General features: G+C 40.6%; 1 protein-coding gene across 1 annotated transcript in view; it reads right to left on the reverse strand.

The window, feature by feature from the left end:
• Window positions 1-18,806, reverse strand: part of PALMD (palmdelphin) — a 95,487-nt gene that overhangs the window by 11,122 nt on the left and 65,559 nt on the right. Inside the window, exons 4-5 of the mRNA XM_077452852.1 lie at window positions 8,174-8,288; window positions 2,754-2,778 (exon numbers count right to left, since the gene is read on the reverse strand). Coding sequence (XP_077308978.1) covers window positions 2,754-2,778; window positions 8,174-8,288 — 140 coding nt within the window. The remainder of the gene's footprint in view (window positions 1-2,753; window positions 2,779-8,173; window positions 8,289-18,806) is intronic.

The following is an 18,806-nucleotide window of genomic DNA, read 5'->3' on the forward strand; positions in this document are numbered from 1 at the left end:
AGATTGATATATAAGGGGGACACATAAGATATTACAGTCAAAACTTGGGGGGGCCCGGGCACTAATAACTTTCACCACTAAATCATACAACTAAAAAAAACTAAATAAATATATATAAATGTACACACTCACACTCTGGTGCTGCTGGTGCTGCCTGGTGGGTATTAATGCTGGCATGGGTACTGCTGGTGCTGGTGGGTATTAATACGTGCGTGTGTACTGCTGCCTGGCTCCTCTGAGACGCAGAAGTGTGACAGGAAGCTGCAGCATGTGGCTGCAGTAGAGAGCAGAGCCGATGCTTCATGTATCTGTCAGAGGCGGAGTGCATTTCATATCGCCTGTGAAGAGCCTAAAATACACAAAAAGCATCGGCTCCATTCTTCGCAGTGACAGCTGAATCACACTGCCCACTGCTGAGTCGCTGACTGATATTGGGACTGATTGTTTGGCACTCTGTCTCTGTGAGGGAGGCAGGGGCTGCACCGCACAGCACTGGCACAATGCGGCAGCAAACTTTGTGACATTTGAATGATGCTTGGCTGGGGCCGCTGCGCAGGTGGGGCCCCCAAGGCAAGTGGGGCCCCTGGGCAACTGCCCAGCGTGCCCATGCGAAAAGATGGCCCTGGCCCCATGCATTTTATCAGTGGGTCTAGTGAGAGACCGGGAGCTCAGTGGGCTGAAGAACTACAAGGAGTGATTGTAGTGGAATAGAAAGGAACTGGTAAACTTTGGGTTAGGAACTGTTAAAGACCGTTGCCATAGGAGACAGCATTCCTGCACATACAGTTGCAGTCCTACTGGATGCTTTTCCTTGCATAGCTGTCCACCTACTAAATTCTCTGAGTCTGCCAATTGAACTTGCAACTACCTGGCCCTAACCCTCTCTCCCCCAAAAAAGGTTTGTTAAGAAAAATAAACTTTCTTTTGCATCCAAGAAGTGTCTGATGCCCAATAACTTTAACTACTCTGCACCTACCATGCCTCACAACCCACTACATACAGAAGGATGTCAGCTATCCCTGAGCCTGGAGGTTCTCATGAGATCAAAGGAGGCATGGGACCTTGCTACACGTACATGTACATGATTTAGCAGCAAGTGGTTACTAATGCTAAGGGGGGGAGTTAAGTGATACAGTGCTGCAACCTGTTTGATTGCTTTAGACACTGCTCAAAGTAGAGGTGAAAGCATATCCCTGTGTCCAAGAACATGGGGTGCAGGCCTGTCCTAAAACCAATCAAGGGGGTTAGTAAATGTAAATAGGATATTCATAGGGTGACTAAGCCCCTATGGGTGTATGATTTGATGGAGACATGTAGGCCGAGGCCACTCTTTATCGTTTATTCACCTGGGCTGGTTGGAAGTAGTGGCGATCCTTTCCTATTTACATTTTACTGATCATGTGCTGCAGTTACCTTATCAAGGGCTCAAACTATCATTTACCACACCTAAGATCACTGTGCCAAAAAATAGCAATCCAATGTGTGGGCGGGGCTTACTGCTCACTCAAGTGTGGGACCTGGAGCGTGCTCTCACTATAGTGCTCCCAATGGCTGGTTGAGGCCAATTTTCACACTGATACAGAGTTAAGGGGGCACTCCAACTTGAAAGCAAGGCTCCTCCTCCAGAACTCCAAAGTCCAGTTAACTCTTTGTAATCTGGGGGTAACTGTTGTAACACATTACCTTGTACACTATGGACACAATTCTTTAATATGCTTCAGAACACGTCTCCTTCACAAACATTTTGCAACATTTCTGAGACAGTATTGCTGACCTATCCAGTAATCCTATTCACTTGGATTCTAGGAAGCTCATGCATGTGCATTGTCTGTGCTTATTCTTCTCCTGAGGCCTCCCTACATCTTCCTCCATGACTCCCAGGCTAGGTCCCTGGAATGCCCTGTGCTGTGAGGTTGTTCCCAGTATGAGGGGGACTTGGTTGCCAAGGAAGGAGCCTAAGCACCTAGCTCCTTCACTACCAGGGCCTCCATCACCCGCTTGTCTACTGGCTGGCTGCATATGCACACAAAACTAGTACTGTAGTCATTAGCAATGGCAATATAGCCTCCTCCGAACAGCTTCTTCTCTTACTCATCTCTGTCCCCTGCTAAGCCCTGTTCCTTGGATTCACCATCCTTGCACCCCTCTAGTGACTTTGGACCAAGCAATTTAGGTACCATCAAAGTTCTTTTACTGGAGTAGTTAAACATAACTAATTAACAGTTCCCAAAGGCATTTTCTATATAGATTCCTCTACAAAGTCCTCTAAATGCCCTTTTAGTTGTGTCCCTGGTGCTCCCTTTTGCTCCATGAGGTGGTCATACCTTAAATAGGTGAAAAAGTCTATTAGTCCATTTAGCAGCAAAGTCCACATCTATTGGAACACTGACTAGGCTCCCACAAGGGGCAATTAAATTCCCAGCACCTCTCTCCTTTTCTACCCATATGGAGAGCAACCAAAAATCCCTGACCTAGATACAGTTTCCATTTTATATATTTTTTCCAGCAGAGGGTGGTACTTCTCAGAAAAGCCCGGGAAAACCTGGCCAGCAGTGTTAACCCTTAACTCTCTGGCAGCACCACTTCTGCTGAGCAACATTAACTAAATAGTGCAATTGATTCAGCTGAAAAAAAACTTAACCCAAAAAGATAATTAACACAGGCAGCAACGGTACCTTATTAAGCACCTGCTTACAAATGTCATTCATACTTTACAAATATTATTATTTACTGAATACCACCCATGTACATACCTTTTCGAGCTTCTGTTTTCACGGCCTGCAATAATTAAGATAGCTAGATTAAAATGTATATCTAAGCCCTGCCCACAAACAGTTTCACTCTCTTAAGCAAAAATGTATTTTACAAAAAAAGATAACCCAAAAACTTTTATATTGTGCCGTTTATTTTTAAATAAAAAAAAGGTAGCATTGTATTAAACCTTATTTTTTTGTGTACTTTTTTTTTAAGTTTACTAAATCAGTATTAAACCCAAAAACAAAAAATAATATATTGCAGGTTGCTAGTCCTTAGATGTGGTGGTTGCATTTGTTTTCTTCTTTTAGGCCTTTTTTTTCTTTTCTTTTCATTTGGTGATCCTGCCAGTAACACACTTCCTGTCCTAGGGTGTCTCCACACTGGATGGTGGAGATATGGAAACATCCTTAGATAGCAGCATTGTCCATCTGGGGAGAGGGCAATGTTAGGTTCACCAACCATTGTAAGCACCCCTGTCAGTGTTAAATGGGTTGTTGCAACCCTCTAACTGACACTTTTGCTGGACAGCTTGGTCTATTAAAGGAAGTTGAAAAATAACAGATTTACTGGCCAGATCAACAGGCGAGAATTTAGGAAATTCTAAAAATGAAAACAAATGCAGCTGCCACATATAATTATTGGTAAGCTGCAATATAATAATATAATACATTCTTGTTTTTGATTTTAATACCGCTTTAATATTTTAAATTAAAAAAAAAATCTATAACAGCATCACAATGCAGGTCACAATGTTTTATAAACAAATTAAACAATATCCTAATAGTGCATCTCTAGAACAAAAGAAAGAATGGCACACATTGATTTGTTAATAAAAATACTTTTTTAGTTTTTTTTTTCAATTTATACCCTTTTTTATTTAAGAGGAAATCAAAGAACACATTTTACAGAAATCATACATGACATGGTATTGATACCTAGCTACTAAACCATTATACATTAGGTTAAATTTTCCACAGAACAGAATACAGCAAAAGCAACTATCTCCCCTCAGTCATGCACTCAGTACCCCCACCCCATGTCCAGGGCCCTAAAAAGTGTCCCGGGCTCTGAAGCGGTCTCTTTATATAATTCATAAATGTCATACCGTCTCCTCCTTCCCATTTTAATCAAAAAAACACCACAGAATCCAAAAACCATAAGGACAACAGAATAAAAGGGGGAAACAATATCTCATACCGTTCTCCTATCCTCCCCTCCCCTCCCTCCCACGGGTGTCCCTCCTTGGAGTAAACCGCTCCGTTATTTAATTCTTAATTAAAAGCTAAGTTGACCTTTTAAAAAAAAAAAAATTTTTTTGAAGGTAAAAAAAATGTGCATTTATTATTTTTTTTCTCAGGAGCCTGCGGAGCATTGCACCCACGATTGCCCCCACGCAGCTGCACCAACTTTAAATTGTTACAATAGGTGTGGGGAGAAAAACCGACATTCACTGTCACAGTGAGGAATAGGGGTGGGGGGGTGCATACTTAGAGCATTTGGCACCCGGGGCGGATCCTATATCTGGCACCTCCCCAAGTCGGGCAAGCGACGCACATGTAGCGCTTCCGTGCACTCCAGCCTGGAACCCGGAAGAATCCTCCTCCTTCTACACTCCTAGGCAGCCAGACCCCTCCTCCTCTGCAAAAATGTCACGATCGACCCAAGGAGTGTCATCGGCTGGCCCTAGACAGAAATACATGTAACTGGCAGTGGCACACTTACTATGTGCTACTGCCAATGGCGTCACTAGGGTTGGTGTCACCTGGTGCAGTAAAACATGGTATCACCTCCACAAAAAAATACATATTTTCCTGTTTTCTGAAAGTGCACTGAAGATTTTTGGTGCGCTTTCAGAAAATGCAGAAAAAAAACACCCAGCCTAATAGAAATCTATTGCACTGCAGCTATAACTGCGGGCAAAAGGTAGGAAGGCCCCCTTTACATTACACAGGCCCCATACCTCTGGACCCCTTTTACATTACACAGCCCCCACACCTCTGGACCCCTTTACATTACACAGTCCCCACACCCCTGGACCCCTTTACATTACAAAGCTCCTCACCCCTGGACCATTACACAGCCCTCGCACCTATCGACCCCTTTACATTTCACAGCTCTGCACCTCTGGACCCCTTTACATTACACACACACACACCTTTGGACCACTTTATATTACACAGCACCCACCCACCTCTGGATCCCTTTACATTACACAATCCCCCACACCTCTGAACCACTTTACATTACACAGCCCCCCACACACCTATTGACTCCTTTATATTATACAGCCCCCACCCCCTGCAGCTCAGCCCCTCCGTACCTTATTCGGGCATGCAGAGCAGGAGAGCGGAGCAGGGAGCAGGAAGCAGAGAGGCAAAGAGAAACAGCAGTCCTGAATAGACAGCGTGAGCTACCAGAGTTAACTTTCCAAGTTACCCAGCAGGTGATTGGTTTCTAGGTCCTCCTAGCAACCAATCACCTGCTGGGTAACTTAGAAAGATAACTCCAGCAGCTTTCACTGTTTATTCAGGTATTCAGGACTGCTGTTTCTCTCTCCCATTCTGCCTCCTGCTTCCTGCTCCACTCTCCTTTGTTAATGAGTGGCGGAGGCAATCCAGCGGCTGGCCCAGGGTGTCACCCCACTGGCAGTTGTCGCCTGGGTGTGGCTTGACACCCCCTAATGTGTGGCACCTGGGTTGGAATGCACCCCCCATGCCCTCTCTGTTGGTATGCCACTGGGGGGTGCTGCATTGTAGCATGTTACATATTACACCCTAAATAGGGGTCTAACAGGTAACATGTTACTAAAGGTGAACTTAGCCTTTAAAATGGTAAACATCAAGTATTAAACAAAGTCAGCACTGTCATTAGCCAGGATTTTGAAACATAAACCTGATCCTTAAATATGATGGTTCAAGAAAATGAATGCAAATAAAAATAACTGCAATATATTTACTATACGCTATGGGATTGAATTGCTAAAGGCAAATAGGCTGTTAACTTTGCAAAGGAATTTTCAATTATCTTAGTAAAGTATGTAGTGAAGCTCTGCTGGCTTTCATAATTCAAAGACGTACAAGCAAAAGTATGATGTTCTTTTTTTCCTTGCACACAATTGGGTATTGTTTGTAGTGATTTTTTACCACATTCAGCAAGTTGAGGAAAATTTCAAAGTGAACAGCCCATTTGACTTTAATATCAACCCCTATTTTATTTTTCTAATCTGATTTTTTTTTTTTATGTTTCTCATTGTTAACAACTCAAAGGGAAAATAGCCTGCTACCAATTTCTAAGAACAGGTGGAAACATACAATCCATCCAATGTGACCATACAGCATCAAACTTACCCATGGCATTATGCAAATAATAAGGTGTTCTGTCAGTAAGGGTGTGCCAAACAGGCCAGTTAGAGTGACAACTACTTCAACCCAGTACCTCTTTAGTTTTGGGCATTGCCATAAAAAGTGAATTAGGGTCCCATTTGGATGGCAACATCTGTCACAGCTGGAGTCAGCCCTGACTCTGATTCTTTGAAGAAATTAGTGGGTTCTGTGTACTCTATGTAGGAGAAACACCTTGGTCAGTTTGAGGAGGGGGGGCTACAAAGATCAGTTGTGTAGACTACACAATTTGATCCCAAGCATTATTGATAATAGGACCTAAATCTGAATCTGGAAGCTAAGGAAACTTCAATAAAAACCTGTCCACCAGAGTCAGGTACTGAGAGATGATGAAATAAGACCTTTGGTCGTGGGCACTTCTACTAAACTATCTATTAACAGTATTGGGGAAAAAGACATGGAGGCCTGCTCCATCTGCAGTTATGGATCATGCTTAAGTTGAAGGTATTATTAAAACCACTTTGGGTCTAAGGAGAATTCAGAGGATAATTGAGAGGATTTAAAGGCTAAGTTCACCTTTTTGAGAAAAAAATATTAAATGTACATATTTTTGGGATTGTGCATCTTTTTCCACAGGAGTCTGCAAAGCATTGCACCTGTGATCAGTGGATCATGGATGCAATGCCAGGCTTCTGCAGACAAGCCCTACACAGCTTTCAGCTTGTACTTCTGTACAGGCTGTCAGTTTGAAAGCTGCAGGGCTTCTGAATGAATTAAAAGGGTGTTCATCAGCACCCCCCCCCCCCCCTCGTAGTTCATTGAGAACTACAAGTCATCTGCCGGGACTTCTCTCATTCACAGATTACTGTAAAATAAATGTAAATTAAGGAGTTCTGGAAAGTGCAAGCTGTCCCAAATTGGAGTAAGCCTGGTAAGGTTTGAGATTCCCAGTATTTTTTTTGCTGCAGCACAAATTTTCCCAATCAGGAGGGAAGTGACTAGGGTGGGTTTTAGCTTGGTGTGAATAGGAGTCTCAAAAGCATATAAGGGATGTCTATTGTAGAATACAACTATAAGTATTTTGAAAGATATGGTACAGTGGTTCTCACTGTCCCAGCCTGTCAGATGTCATAGTTGGGCAGCAATAAAATACACCCAGGCATTTGGGGCTCCAAGTCCTTCTGAAGTTTTGGGGTACTGTAGGAGCTCAAATGAATCCTGCAAGTTTTGCTTCTCCAAATAAAGTCTCTGAAAATAATTACTTTTCATAAAATACCCTAAATGGATCCAGATTGGGAAGTTATGTAAATAATATAAAAGCTGCGGAAACATCTATATTTTAGTTAATGTCTTCAGTGAAGGGTACTGTTAATGTTACAGCATACAGAACAATGGCATTTTGTAAATGGGGAAAACTTTTTTTTTTCCCTGTTTTAACATCACTGTGCCCATGTGCACAAAGCCAGCCATAAAGACATATTTTGATGAATTTGTGAGAAGGAACTCAAGTGGCTTGCAAAGACCTCAACCCCACTGCACATCTTTGGGATGAATTGGAATACCGATTGTGAGCCAGGGGTTTCTCATTCAACATCTATACCTGACTTCACAAAAGCTCTTTTAGCTGAATGGACACACATTTCCACATACCTATATCTGTGTAGGCAAGAACCATAATAACTCTATCCTGACAGTCTGGCTGCATACTGGACCCTCCTTTGGCTTCTAATTGAAGACTACAGCCAATCAGATGGGCCCAGTGAATATACCCTTCCTGCTGGGAAGGAGAAGGTGACTTGATAGCTGCTCACGATGTGGTACCATGGCTCTTGGCTACACACATATGGGGTTAGAGGTCAAGGGGAAAGACAATACTTGAACTATTTTCACTTGGTGGCACCTTAGTTTTCCATGAGCTAAGAGTCCTCTTGCCCCTACCACCCCCTCCATCCATAGATGCTCATATTTTTTAATATTTTCTGCATTTTTCTGGCTTTATGCAAACAATTGGAATTGTAACCCTGAGCATAAAGCTTAGGTTGACCATACCACATTACTGGTAAGCCTTTACATACCTTTATGATATCCTCTGTAGTTCTCTCCACAGACTTCAGTCTCTTTAAGACCTGTACTTCCTTGGCAGACAGCTGTGTTTCTTGCATCTCAAGATCGTCAATCTCTTGCTCTAGTCTGTAAATAGATAGCAGTGAATCCCCTTGTAATGTGCTAGACAAATGTATTCAAAATATTTTAAATTCTGATATTTAATGCTCTTGCATTCCTGCTATTCCTGGAGATTGGCCTAAACAGACCTGCAGTGAACTTGACTCTCAGAGGAAGTTTGCATATCAGTATCAATGGATAAAGCACGCTTCTAGAACACACTGTATTTATCACTGTCATAAACATGACACAAGTACGTAAGATACATTTCTTCCCTCCATATTTTATAAAATTTGTTAGGGACATTCCTGTGAGGTTTAAACATATTATGATGCCACAACTTTGGAAGATATAGAAGTATAAGTAGCACCATGAGTACACCTACCTAGCTCCTTACTCTCCTAGAGGGATCCTTACCTCTCCTCTATGCTTGTGTTTTTATATTCTTATATTGATATACATATCTGCATTATTAACCCGTAATATCCATCTCCTGTATTGGTTTGAACAAGCTTTATTTTGGAGAAATCCCCCTGAGGAAGCCACGTGACCCTGTAAAGTACTTGTAAAGTCACACGCTATCAGGTGAGCGAATATGTGATGGTGGGGAAGTATGAGTCAATTATATTAAATTACCACTGCAAGGGCATATACACAAGGAGGAGACTTGTATGAGGAGCACTTATTTGAAAGACTATTTGTATGATATTATTATTTGGACTTTTTTCTTTAATAAATTTTTTATAATTTTTTACTTATTATTTGATTTATATATTGGCATATATGTTTATTTGGATCACAAGATGATTACCAAGGATTTTTACCAATACTTCACCAATGTTAACATATCCAAGAACACATTATCTAATAGGAGATGGTGTAATTAATACACAGAGGAATTGATTCACTAATTAGGAACGCAATTAAGAGTGTTTAATTTAATAGCGCGACACAATATTTAGATTTATTAAGGTTGCACATATATATATATATATATATATGGGAATGTGTTAGGTGTCAGCAGCTCTCATTAGCTATATAAATTGGTAGCTCATAAGGTTTTGAATAAAGTTATGTTGGAGTATTATTGTATTTTCCGAAAACTCAATTAAATTAGAAATAAAACTAGAGGACACTTGATAGTTTTTTTTCCCAACCTTGTCACATAGCATGTGCAATATTCTTCAAAACTACAGTACATTGTAAACACAACAGTTAGAAGCAATTTAAGATTTTCAATGGCAATTAAATTAGTTGTAATTAAATTATTATTACAGTTAAATTAGCTTAAATTAAATTGTTATGGTTTGGGATCAAAGCTATATAGGATGGAATTTTATGGTTTATTTTACCGGAGCTCCACTCAAAAAGGGGATGTTCCGCTTGTTTGCACACCCCCCCCCCCCCCCCCGCGCTGCCACATTTGGCACTGGTTTTGACAGGTACCCATTCCTACCTCTGACACAGATCACTGCATCAATCTGAGCCGGAAGTTTGGTCTCCCCTCCTTCCACCGCAGTCTTCTGGGACACATCACACGTCCCAGAAGACTATGGGACCATTCACAAGACGCAGCATGGCTCGCGTATATGCAATAAAAAACCTTCTGTGAAACCGTAAAAGGCTTCACTTCATGTTTCCCTTACTAGGGACATCAGGACCTGCACCTAAAGTTGATTGAAGAATCAGCTTGGAAGACGACATCGTGGGAACCCTGGACAGGTAGGTGTCCTTATATTAAAAGTCAGCAGCTACAGTATTTGTAGCTGATGACTTTTAATTTTTTTGTGGGGAGCCTGGAGCTCCTTTTTTAGAGCAGGATCCCAAAACCTTTCCTAGGAGAAGCATGGCTCCCAGAAAGAGCTTTGTTTTCGCCAGGGAACAGAAGGGAGTAGTCTAAGTTCACACAGTTTGTGACTTCTCCACATGAGTTGAGGCAGTGACCAGGAAAGTCACAAAAAAACATCATCTCAGTAGAATAATTTTATTTTCGCTGCACACACCCCAGTTTGTCTTGATCATACATAAGCATTTGTACCTCCCTACCAAAGATCCCACTTTTAACCAGGACAGCTTTAGAAAGCTACAAAGGCATTCTATTGTTCTGTTTGAGGAAACAAGGATCATAAGCTACTAACAAGACCAGACAAACCTTGTATGTTAACGAATATGTTTGTTCTCACAACAAACTACTCATTGCAAAAGAGTCTTTATAATTATATCCTAATGATATAAATAATAGCACTGCTTGTTTAAGGTATCTCAGTTCTCATGAATCTTGTACTGATGCCACAACTAATAAAGCCTCGAAAATCTATGACAAAAACTTTGCTCAACTAGTGTTCTCAAAATGCAACTTGTTATTATCAGTGTGAAATTTGCTTTATGAAAATATATACTGTAAGCCAGGGGTGCCCAACCTTTTAAAGAGAAAGGGCCACTTAAGCACTTGGTAACCAGTCGCGGGCCACAATGAGCGGAGTGGGCAGATGACAGGTCACGGCTACTCTATGGGCCCTCCAATCCGATCCAGCCAGAAGGAAGGGGATGGATTCCTTTCTTTTTTTTTTTTAGAGGATCGGATTGGAGGCAGGCGGGAGTAGACGGACAAAAGTCTGTTTACATCTGCCGCTCGGTAGAGGTGAATTGAGGGTCCAGTTGGGTAGGGCTGATCATGTGAAAAGGGCCTAAACTGCTTTGACGCTGATATGCTGCGGTTTGCCCACACCCCGGGTGCAGCATTGTGCACCTGTGTCTATCCTGAGGGTTAACTGAACTTTGCCATAGACTCTGCCTGTGGCAAAAGCCGGCACTGTACAGGAAGCATCGGCTTATGGGGCTCTGCTCTACAGCCACTTTCTTTCTCTACCACCAGCTTCATTCACAACACTGATGCTGTGGTATGACGGGTCTGTAACCTGCGATCTGGGCTTGCTAACCCACCATTCCGGAGCAGGAGGTCACGGGCCACATCAGAGGGCCACTGGTTGGCCACCCCTGCTGTAAGCCAATATTGCAAAAACTCTGAGAATCAACAAAAGGTTGAGTAAAGTAACACACTTAAATGACAACTAAGATGGTCTTATTATTGGATATCACATCTCAGGAATAATTACATTACTCAGCTTATTGAGTTTTGTATATCCTCCATGTTACAGCAGTTCTAAACCCTAATGTAATACTCACCTGTTTTATCAGATCTTTTAATTCAAGCAAATACATAATGCTTCATAATACTTACCTATGAGCTTGCTTCAGTTGGGAGCACTATAACACAACAGACAAGAATGACATTTGGTCTCTTTTAGGGTGACAGTAAAGGCAAATCAAACAATCAATTGATTTGCCTAAATACAAATCCCACCACTTTGACACCAATGACATGTGCCACCACTGTGGCTAGGTTTGGATGACATTAGCTAAAGTGAGGCCAGAGTAACTGCTGTATTTTAGCAACCTTTTAACACACTACATGAACATGTAGGATCTCTCATTTTGTCCTATGTAAACTGGTAAGATTAACCACAATACAGTATAAAAGCAATGTTCTGAGAAATATTTTTTACCTGTATGAACCTAGGCTTAATGATTTGTTTAGATAGATACGCTTTTTATTGATTAAGGCCCCTTTCGCACTGACGTCCCGTTCAGGCCCGCCTGTCAGTTTTTCAGGCGGACCTGAACGGGTGCTCCATAGAGCTCTATGGAGCGTCGGATGTCAGCGGTGACATGTCCGCTGACATCCGACCCGCTCCGATCCGAAAAAGTGTGACGGAGGAAAAAGCTATTTTTCCATCCGTCTGCGGATCGGATCGGGTGACGACGGGCACTGCGGTCCATCGTCATCCGATCTCCCATAGGGGAGAGCGGCGCTGTGACAGGTCCGTCCCTGCGCAGTGTGCAGAGACAGACCTGTCATCTCCCTGCTCAGCGGGGATCGGCGGAGTGATCCCCGCTGAGCAAACGGATATCCCCGTGTGAAAGGACCAGGGTAGTGTTGTAGGGTGATTGTAGTTTTGTTATATGTTTTACTTTTTCCCTCCCAAGTCCTTCTGTATCTTATGTTATACTTATGCATACAGTATTTTGCTCAACTGCTGGAAATGGCACATACAGTATATGGTAGATGAAACACATATTTCATTTTTATTCTGAATTTCTTTTTGAATTACAAACGCTAAAGGAGAATTGCACCTTTTTACTCCTTCAGACTATTCCTCCATCCCCCTGGGTCATACAAAAATACTAACCTTCAGCTGCAGAGCCACAGAGCTGGAGGAAGTATCAGTGGACAATATGGATCCACTTTGCATTGGCTGCAGCGCAGAGTACTGGCAATTTTAGTGCAGTTTAGTTGCACTTTGCCATAGACTTCTATTATGTCCTGTAGTTTTGGTGTATTTCTGAAAGCGCACCAGAAGGCCCTGCACGCAGGGGGCAGTGTGAGAGCAGCCTAAGTGCATTGATGTCACCACACTTGTGCTCCAATTAGAGCTACAGTCCCACAGTCATCGAGAGGAACTGTCATTTTTTTCATTTACAGCTACCTATACTGTGTCTGGGAAAAATGACAGAAGCAGGCATCAAGAAGAAAGCTACAGTCATCGAGAGGAACTGTCATTTTTTCATTTACAGCTACCTACCCTGTTTCCCCGAAAATAAGACCTAGCGTGATTGTCGGTAATGGCTGCAATATAAGTCCTACCCCCAAAATAAGCCCTAGTTGTAGGTCGTGTTTTCAGGTTAGGGCTTATTTTCAGGGAAACAGGGTAGGGCTTATTTGGGAGGTAGGGCTTATATTGCAGCCATCACCGACAATCACTCTAGGTCTTATTTTCGGGAAAACAGGTTATGCTGTGCAGGAAAAATGACAGAAGCAGGCAAAAAGCTACAGTCCTTTTAGTGGGAGGGGCAGTTTGGGGGTGGGAACCTTACATGGCAACCATGTTTCATGGTACATTGTAAATATGGGTTTACATGATACATGGTCTGAAAGCTGGAAGTTTGAACCACCTGACCTCCGGAAGGTTTTCCCCCCCCTGCCCAAGCAATTTTTTGCTATTCGGCACTGTGGTACTTTACACTGAAAAATAGTTAATTCCCTACCAAAAAGAAGTACTGGAACTTTAGAGGTACCACAAAATATGAATGTCAGACATCCAGGTATTGTTTCAAAACACAATACAATTACAGATCATGCCAGTATATTGTTGGAGCTCCCAGTTGGTCACCAAGAGGATCTCACATAAAATTCTTTCTCTCTGATATGTTTTGCAGGACAAAAGCCTGTTTCCTCAGGGAGAATGTGCATAAATCTCTCCTCTAGGTTAGCTTTACATGTAACTTGTTCCCAAACATTGAAGAATTGCAGCCGCCATGCTGGAGAGGCAGTACAAATTCATCATTTACTATGTAAAGGCATTATTAATGGTGGTCCCAATAGTCCGTAACTATCTCTTAGCCCTTGTACGCACGGTCGGAGATTCCGACGGAATGTGTCCTATCGGACCATTTTGTCGGATATTCGGACTGTGTGTGGTCTCCATTGGACCAACTTTTCCAACTTGCCGGTAAAATTTTCCGACAAAATGCTCTGATCAGACACACTCTGATCATGTGTAGCCTACTCCGACGGACAAAGTGCCACGCATGCTCAGCTCAAATTCCTAGATTCCCGTCGTAACGAAATAACGTCATCACGTTATGTACAATCAGATTTTCTGACAACTTTGTCCGACCGTGTGTATGCAACAGTTTCAGACAAAATTCGTCGGACAAAATCCAACGGATTTGGTTGTCAGAATTGCTGACTGTGTGTACAAGGGCTTAGACTATCCCGAGCGTCCAAAAGCAAAAGGTCCCCCAGAATCCATCCAGAGAATCAAGCTCCAGCAAACTAGTCTTACTGCCTCTCCAGCATGGTGCCTGTGATCCTCCAAGTTTTGGGAATAAGTTACATATAACCTGCTGCAAAGATTTATGCAAGTTCTCCCTGAGGAAGTGGGCTTTTGTCCTGCAAAACATGTAATTTGATTTGGTGTCGTACCTCTAAAGTCCTAGTAGCTCTTTTTTGGTAGGGAATTAACAATTTTTAATTGTTTAGTAATAGAGAATGTGGTACCAGTAAAACCTTAGAATAAGTAGAGACTCATTTGTTGAGATCTCCTTCCTATTTCTTCAAGTTTTTTGCACTGTGCTACTTTAACTGGCAATTGTGCGGTCATGAAACACTGTACGCGAATTAAAATTATATATTTTTTTCCCCACATATAGAGCTTTTATTTGGTGGTACTTCATCACCACTGGGTTTTTTATTTTTTGTTATATAAACGGAAAAATTTGATTAAAAAAGTATATTTTCTACTTTCTGTTATAAAACATATACAATAAAATCGAATTAATTAATACATTTAGGTCAAACTGTATCCTGCTACATGCTCTTGGTGAAAAAAAAAATCCCAATAAGTGTATAATAATTGGTTTGTGTGAATTTCCAGTTGAGTTAATATCCGGGAACATAAATAGGCGTGCTTGTGTCAGAAGGCCGCGGCCTTACTTGCATACAAACCAATGATCATTTTAACTACTGTTTTGTAAGTACAATCTCAATAAACAGTTTGACTATTTCCTATGGGCTTCACCATGCGGTGCTTTCTCTTCATTTGCTGGTGATACCGGTTTTATGATTGGGGAATGTCATAAGCCAATTGGATATCGGATACACTGATTTAAATTGGCCGTGGCACTTGGTTTACAAAATAATATGCATATCCATCAGATATAATAAAAATTGATAACAAGATCAAATAGCGTATTCTATTTCGGCTCAGTCAAAGGACTCAAGCCAGATAACGCAAACGATAAATTACAAGTCCCCCCTTGATGCAAGCGTGACAGACCACATAACAGTGGCTGCGAGAAGGGTGGGTAGATGGTTGCTTGTTTGTCCTGAGGTTGTCCTGAAAAGGCCCGTTCTCTAGGGTAGGTTGCTTATATAACCTTCTTTCACCAAGGGTGAAACTTCCAGAATGGCATGTGATGAGGGGAGACCCAATAAGACACCTGCACAGCTAAGCTTGGACACAATTAAAGGGGCAATGGCCCCACACCCCTGTATTAATAAGCCTGCATTTAAATGAGGATAACCTTCAGATCAGAGCCGCAGCCACAAGCCCATGATGGTGGGCCCACATTGTGCCCACCTTAATTCATTCCTAAAGGGGTTGTAAAGCTTTGTTTTTTATTTTCTAAATAGGAATAAATATAAAATTTAAGCGAGTGCATTGTTGATTCACTTTCCTTTTCCTTCGATTTCCCTTCTAAATGTTTTTTTTCTTTCTGAATTTCTCACTTCCTGTTTCTCTTCAGTAAACTTCACACTATCATCTGAGCGGTGTTTAGTCAGCCAGAACAGCTTACTGAACAGCTTACTGAGGAGGAACAAGAAGTGAGAAATTCAGACAAAGAAAACAAGGATAAAAAAAAAAACATTTAGAAGGGAAATCGAAGGAAAAGGTAAGTGAACGAACAATGCATTAGCTTAAAGGAACCTATTTTGAAAAAAAAAAAAAAACCTTTACAACCCCTTTAACATACTCCAATTTTTACAGGTCTTGACATGAAAAAGCATTTAGATCTTCCCACAAACATAAAACATACAGTATGTATGAACCCTTGGCCATTTACTGCATAAGCCAAACTTCTGTAATGTGTGAATGGAACCATCAATGCAACCATGGAAGATGTAAAAAATTATAATCTGCCTACAACTGCCGTTCTGGCAATTCATGATATGATCTCTCTTCATTTAATATTAGCCAGCAGTGAAGACCAAATTCATAATTTTATTGTTAAGATATTAGAACTAGAATGCTCAATTCAACCATGATCCTTGCATGAGATCAGTAACTTTAGCACTAGCCATTTTGTTAGTTTCAGATGTAGTGCTGGTATATGTATACTGGGGAGACTAGTGCTCTTGTGGATTTTCCATATCTTAAGATTGGACTCCAGAAAGGACAGAAAAGTATGTATATGGGAACATCTCCAGAGTAATGGACAGCAATAAATGCTAAAATCAAAACCCACCTTGTTCCTCCCACAACTGAAAAAGTATTATATAATGTTCCTTTTCACATGCTGACCAGTTACCCTCAGCTAGGAAAGCACAGTTCTGGTTAAAGATTAAACAGCCAGGAGTATGAACAAATAATCCTCACGAGTGCCAGAGACTGAAACAATCAGCCTGCTAAATCGCAGGATTATAGAAGCTTTGGCTTTAAAGGATAAATCAGTGATACATGCGCCACCACTTATCTCACATTAAGGAACGCATCCAACAGCTATCAAAATCTATGCCTACTAAACAAAAAAAATACTAAAAAAATAAAGACAAAAAAATGAACAAAGAAATGAGCCAAGCAAAAATGAACATAAACAATACTTTGTAATTAAAATAGAACTTTTGGACAATATCAAAAATGCCTTTTAAGATGCAGTCCGCCACTAGCATTAACACAGAGGCTTTTCTTTTTCTATATCCCTCCATAAAATAGTTTTATTACCTTTTGATCCTGCCAGTAGAATTGTTGTTTTTTCATATCCTGTTACTGGGGCGAAAACACTGTTCATTCTGTCATGAAATCATGCAGTGTTGTGACCCAGTGAATTTTTTTTTTTAAAACCAAGTGAATAAAAACGGACAGTTATAAGCACCCAGCACTGTTATATGGTTTTCTATGACCCTGGTAGCTGTCACTTTTGCTGGATATTTGAGTATCCATGTAAATGTGGAAAAAACTATTTTAAAAAGTGGAATACAAAAGGGATTTTTATACTGAATACTTTTGTTGTCGGCTATAACTCCGCACAGGTACCAGAATATAAAATAAATAAATAAATAAATATATAAATATATATATATATATATATATATATATATATATATATATATATATATATATATATATATATATATATATATATATAATTTTTTTATTTTTATTTTTTGCTATGGGCCTTTAAGTGATATTAAAAAAAAAAAAACAAGTGGAATACAAAACTGAATACATTTACTGAATACTTTTGATGTGGGCAATAACCCCATGCAGGTACCGGGTAATAATATTTTTTGCTCTGGGCCTTTCATTGACATTTTCCTTAGCTGCCTTCATGTGTCAGTTTAATGTAGCAGGCATTTGGAGATATGTATTATTAAAAACCCGTTGCGAGACTGCTAAAAGTACAATATGTTATCAACGGTAGTTGAGAGTCACTGGGTCTCAACCTCTGGTTGGGAGCTGGGGACATACAGTAAACACCCACTTTTCCGGATGGAAGCATCTGCTCCAATTTGCACCTTGATTTATACCTTCTAGTTGATTTACACTAGAGGAACAACACAATTAGTTCTGACACAGAGCCATAATAGCGCAAGATGACCTTTGCAAAAGAGTAATGGATTGCAAGCTATTAAATGTTTGCTAATGCCACACAGTATGTAAATAATTTATATTCTCAGTTGAAATCATTAAATGAGTATTTCTTAAATTAGGAATCATTCACCCAGGACAGAGACTGTCCTCTTCATGTAATAGCATACAAGTTAACATTTTATAAAATCAAAAACTAAATGTAAGCTACTGTATGTCTACTGTTGAATCTGAAATCACAATCTGTCCAATTCGTTTATACGGTTTTCATTGAATGCCACTTTTTCTGACTGAAGTCAGTCTGTAAAGCAAACACTGTAGGGAGGAAGGGTCCATCCAAAACTGGTCTCTTTGGGGAAAACTGAAATCTTTGACTCAACTCAACTCCAAGAGGGAGATTTCAGTTCCATCCCAAACCACCATTGCAAGTGACATAGCTTGGCCCATGCATCACTCTTGTACATGTTTTCTATATACAGTGAGTGCCCTGCAGAATTACTTAGCTTGCACCTGAATGAAATAATATCAATACTAAAAACACAATCATAGTGGCCAGCCACTGTGGTTATATACAAATATGCTACATTTGACTGACCGATGTGTGCTATCAAAAAGTTCTTGTCTTGGCCATTAAGTTCACTACTCTTTCAATGAGTATCTCAATTGTAACCCATAATCAAAAGCTAATAGTCAGAAAACAATTAAATTGAACGGAAATATTACCTAATCAACAACAAATTTCAAAGACCCTGCAACAGCTATAAAAGTTTAATAGTAATGGAAACCTGCACCGTGCTTTACTGACCTATAATACTGTATAGATGAACAAAAATATATTTTAGTAGTGGGATTCTCTAAGAACTACAAAATACTTGTTCTGGGTCAATGACTCAGAAAATACGGAGGCCGTTGGATTAGATTGACAACTTCACCCCCTTCCTATCCACGCCAATTTTCAGCTTTCAACACTGTCACATTTTTAATGACAATTACGCGGTCATGCAATGCTGTAACCAAATTACATTTTTATAATTTTTTCACATAAATAGTGCTTTCTTTTGATGGTATTTAACCACCACTGTGTTTTTTATTTTTTGCTAAAAAACTAAAAAAT

This window comes from Lithobates pipiens, unplaced genomic scaffold, assembly GCF_037356315.1.
Source record: "Lithobates pipiens isolate NorthernLeopardFrog02 unplaced genomic scaffold, aLitPip1_a1.2 Scaffold_23, whole genome shotgun sequence".
Taxonomy (NCBI): Eukaryota; Metazoa; Chordata; class Amphibia; order Anura; family Ranidae; genus Lithobates; species Lithobates pipiens.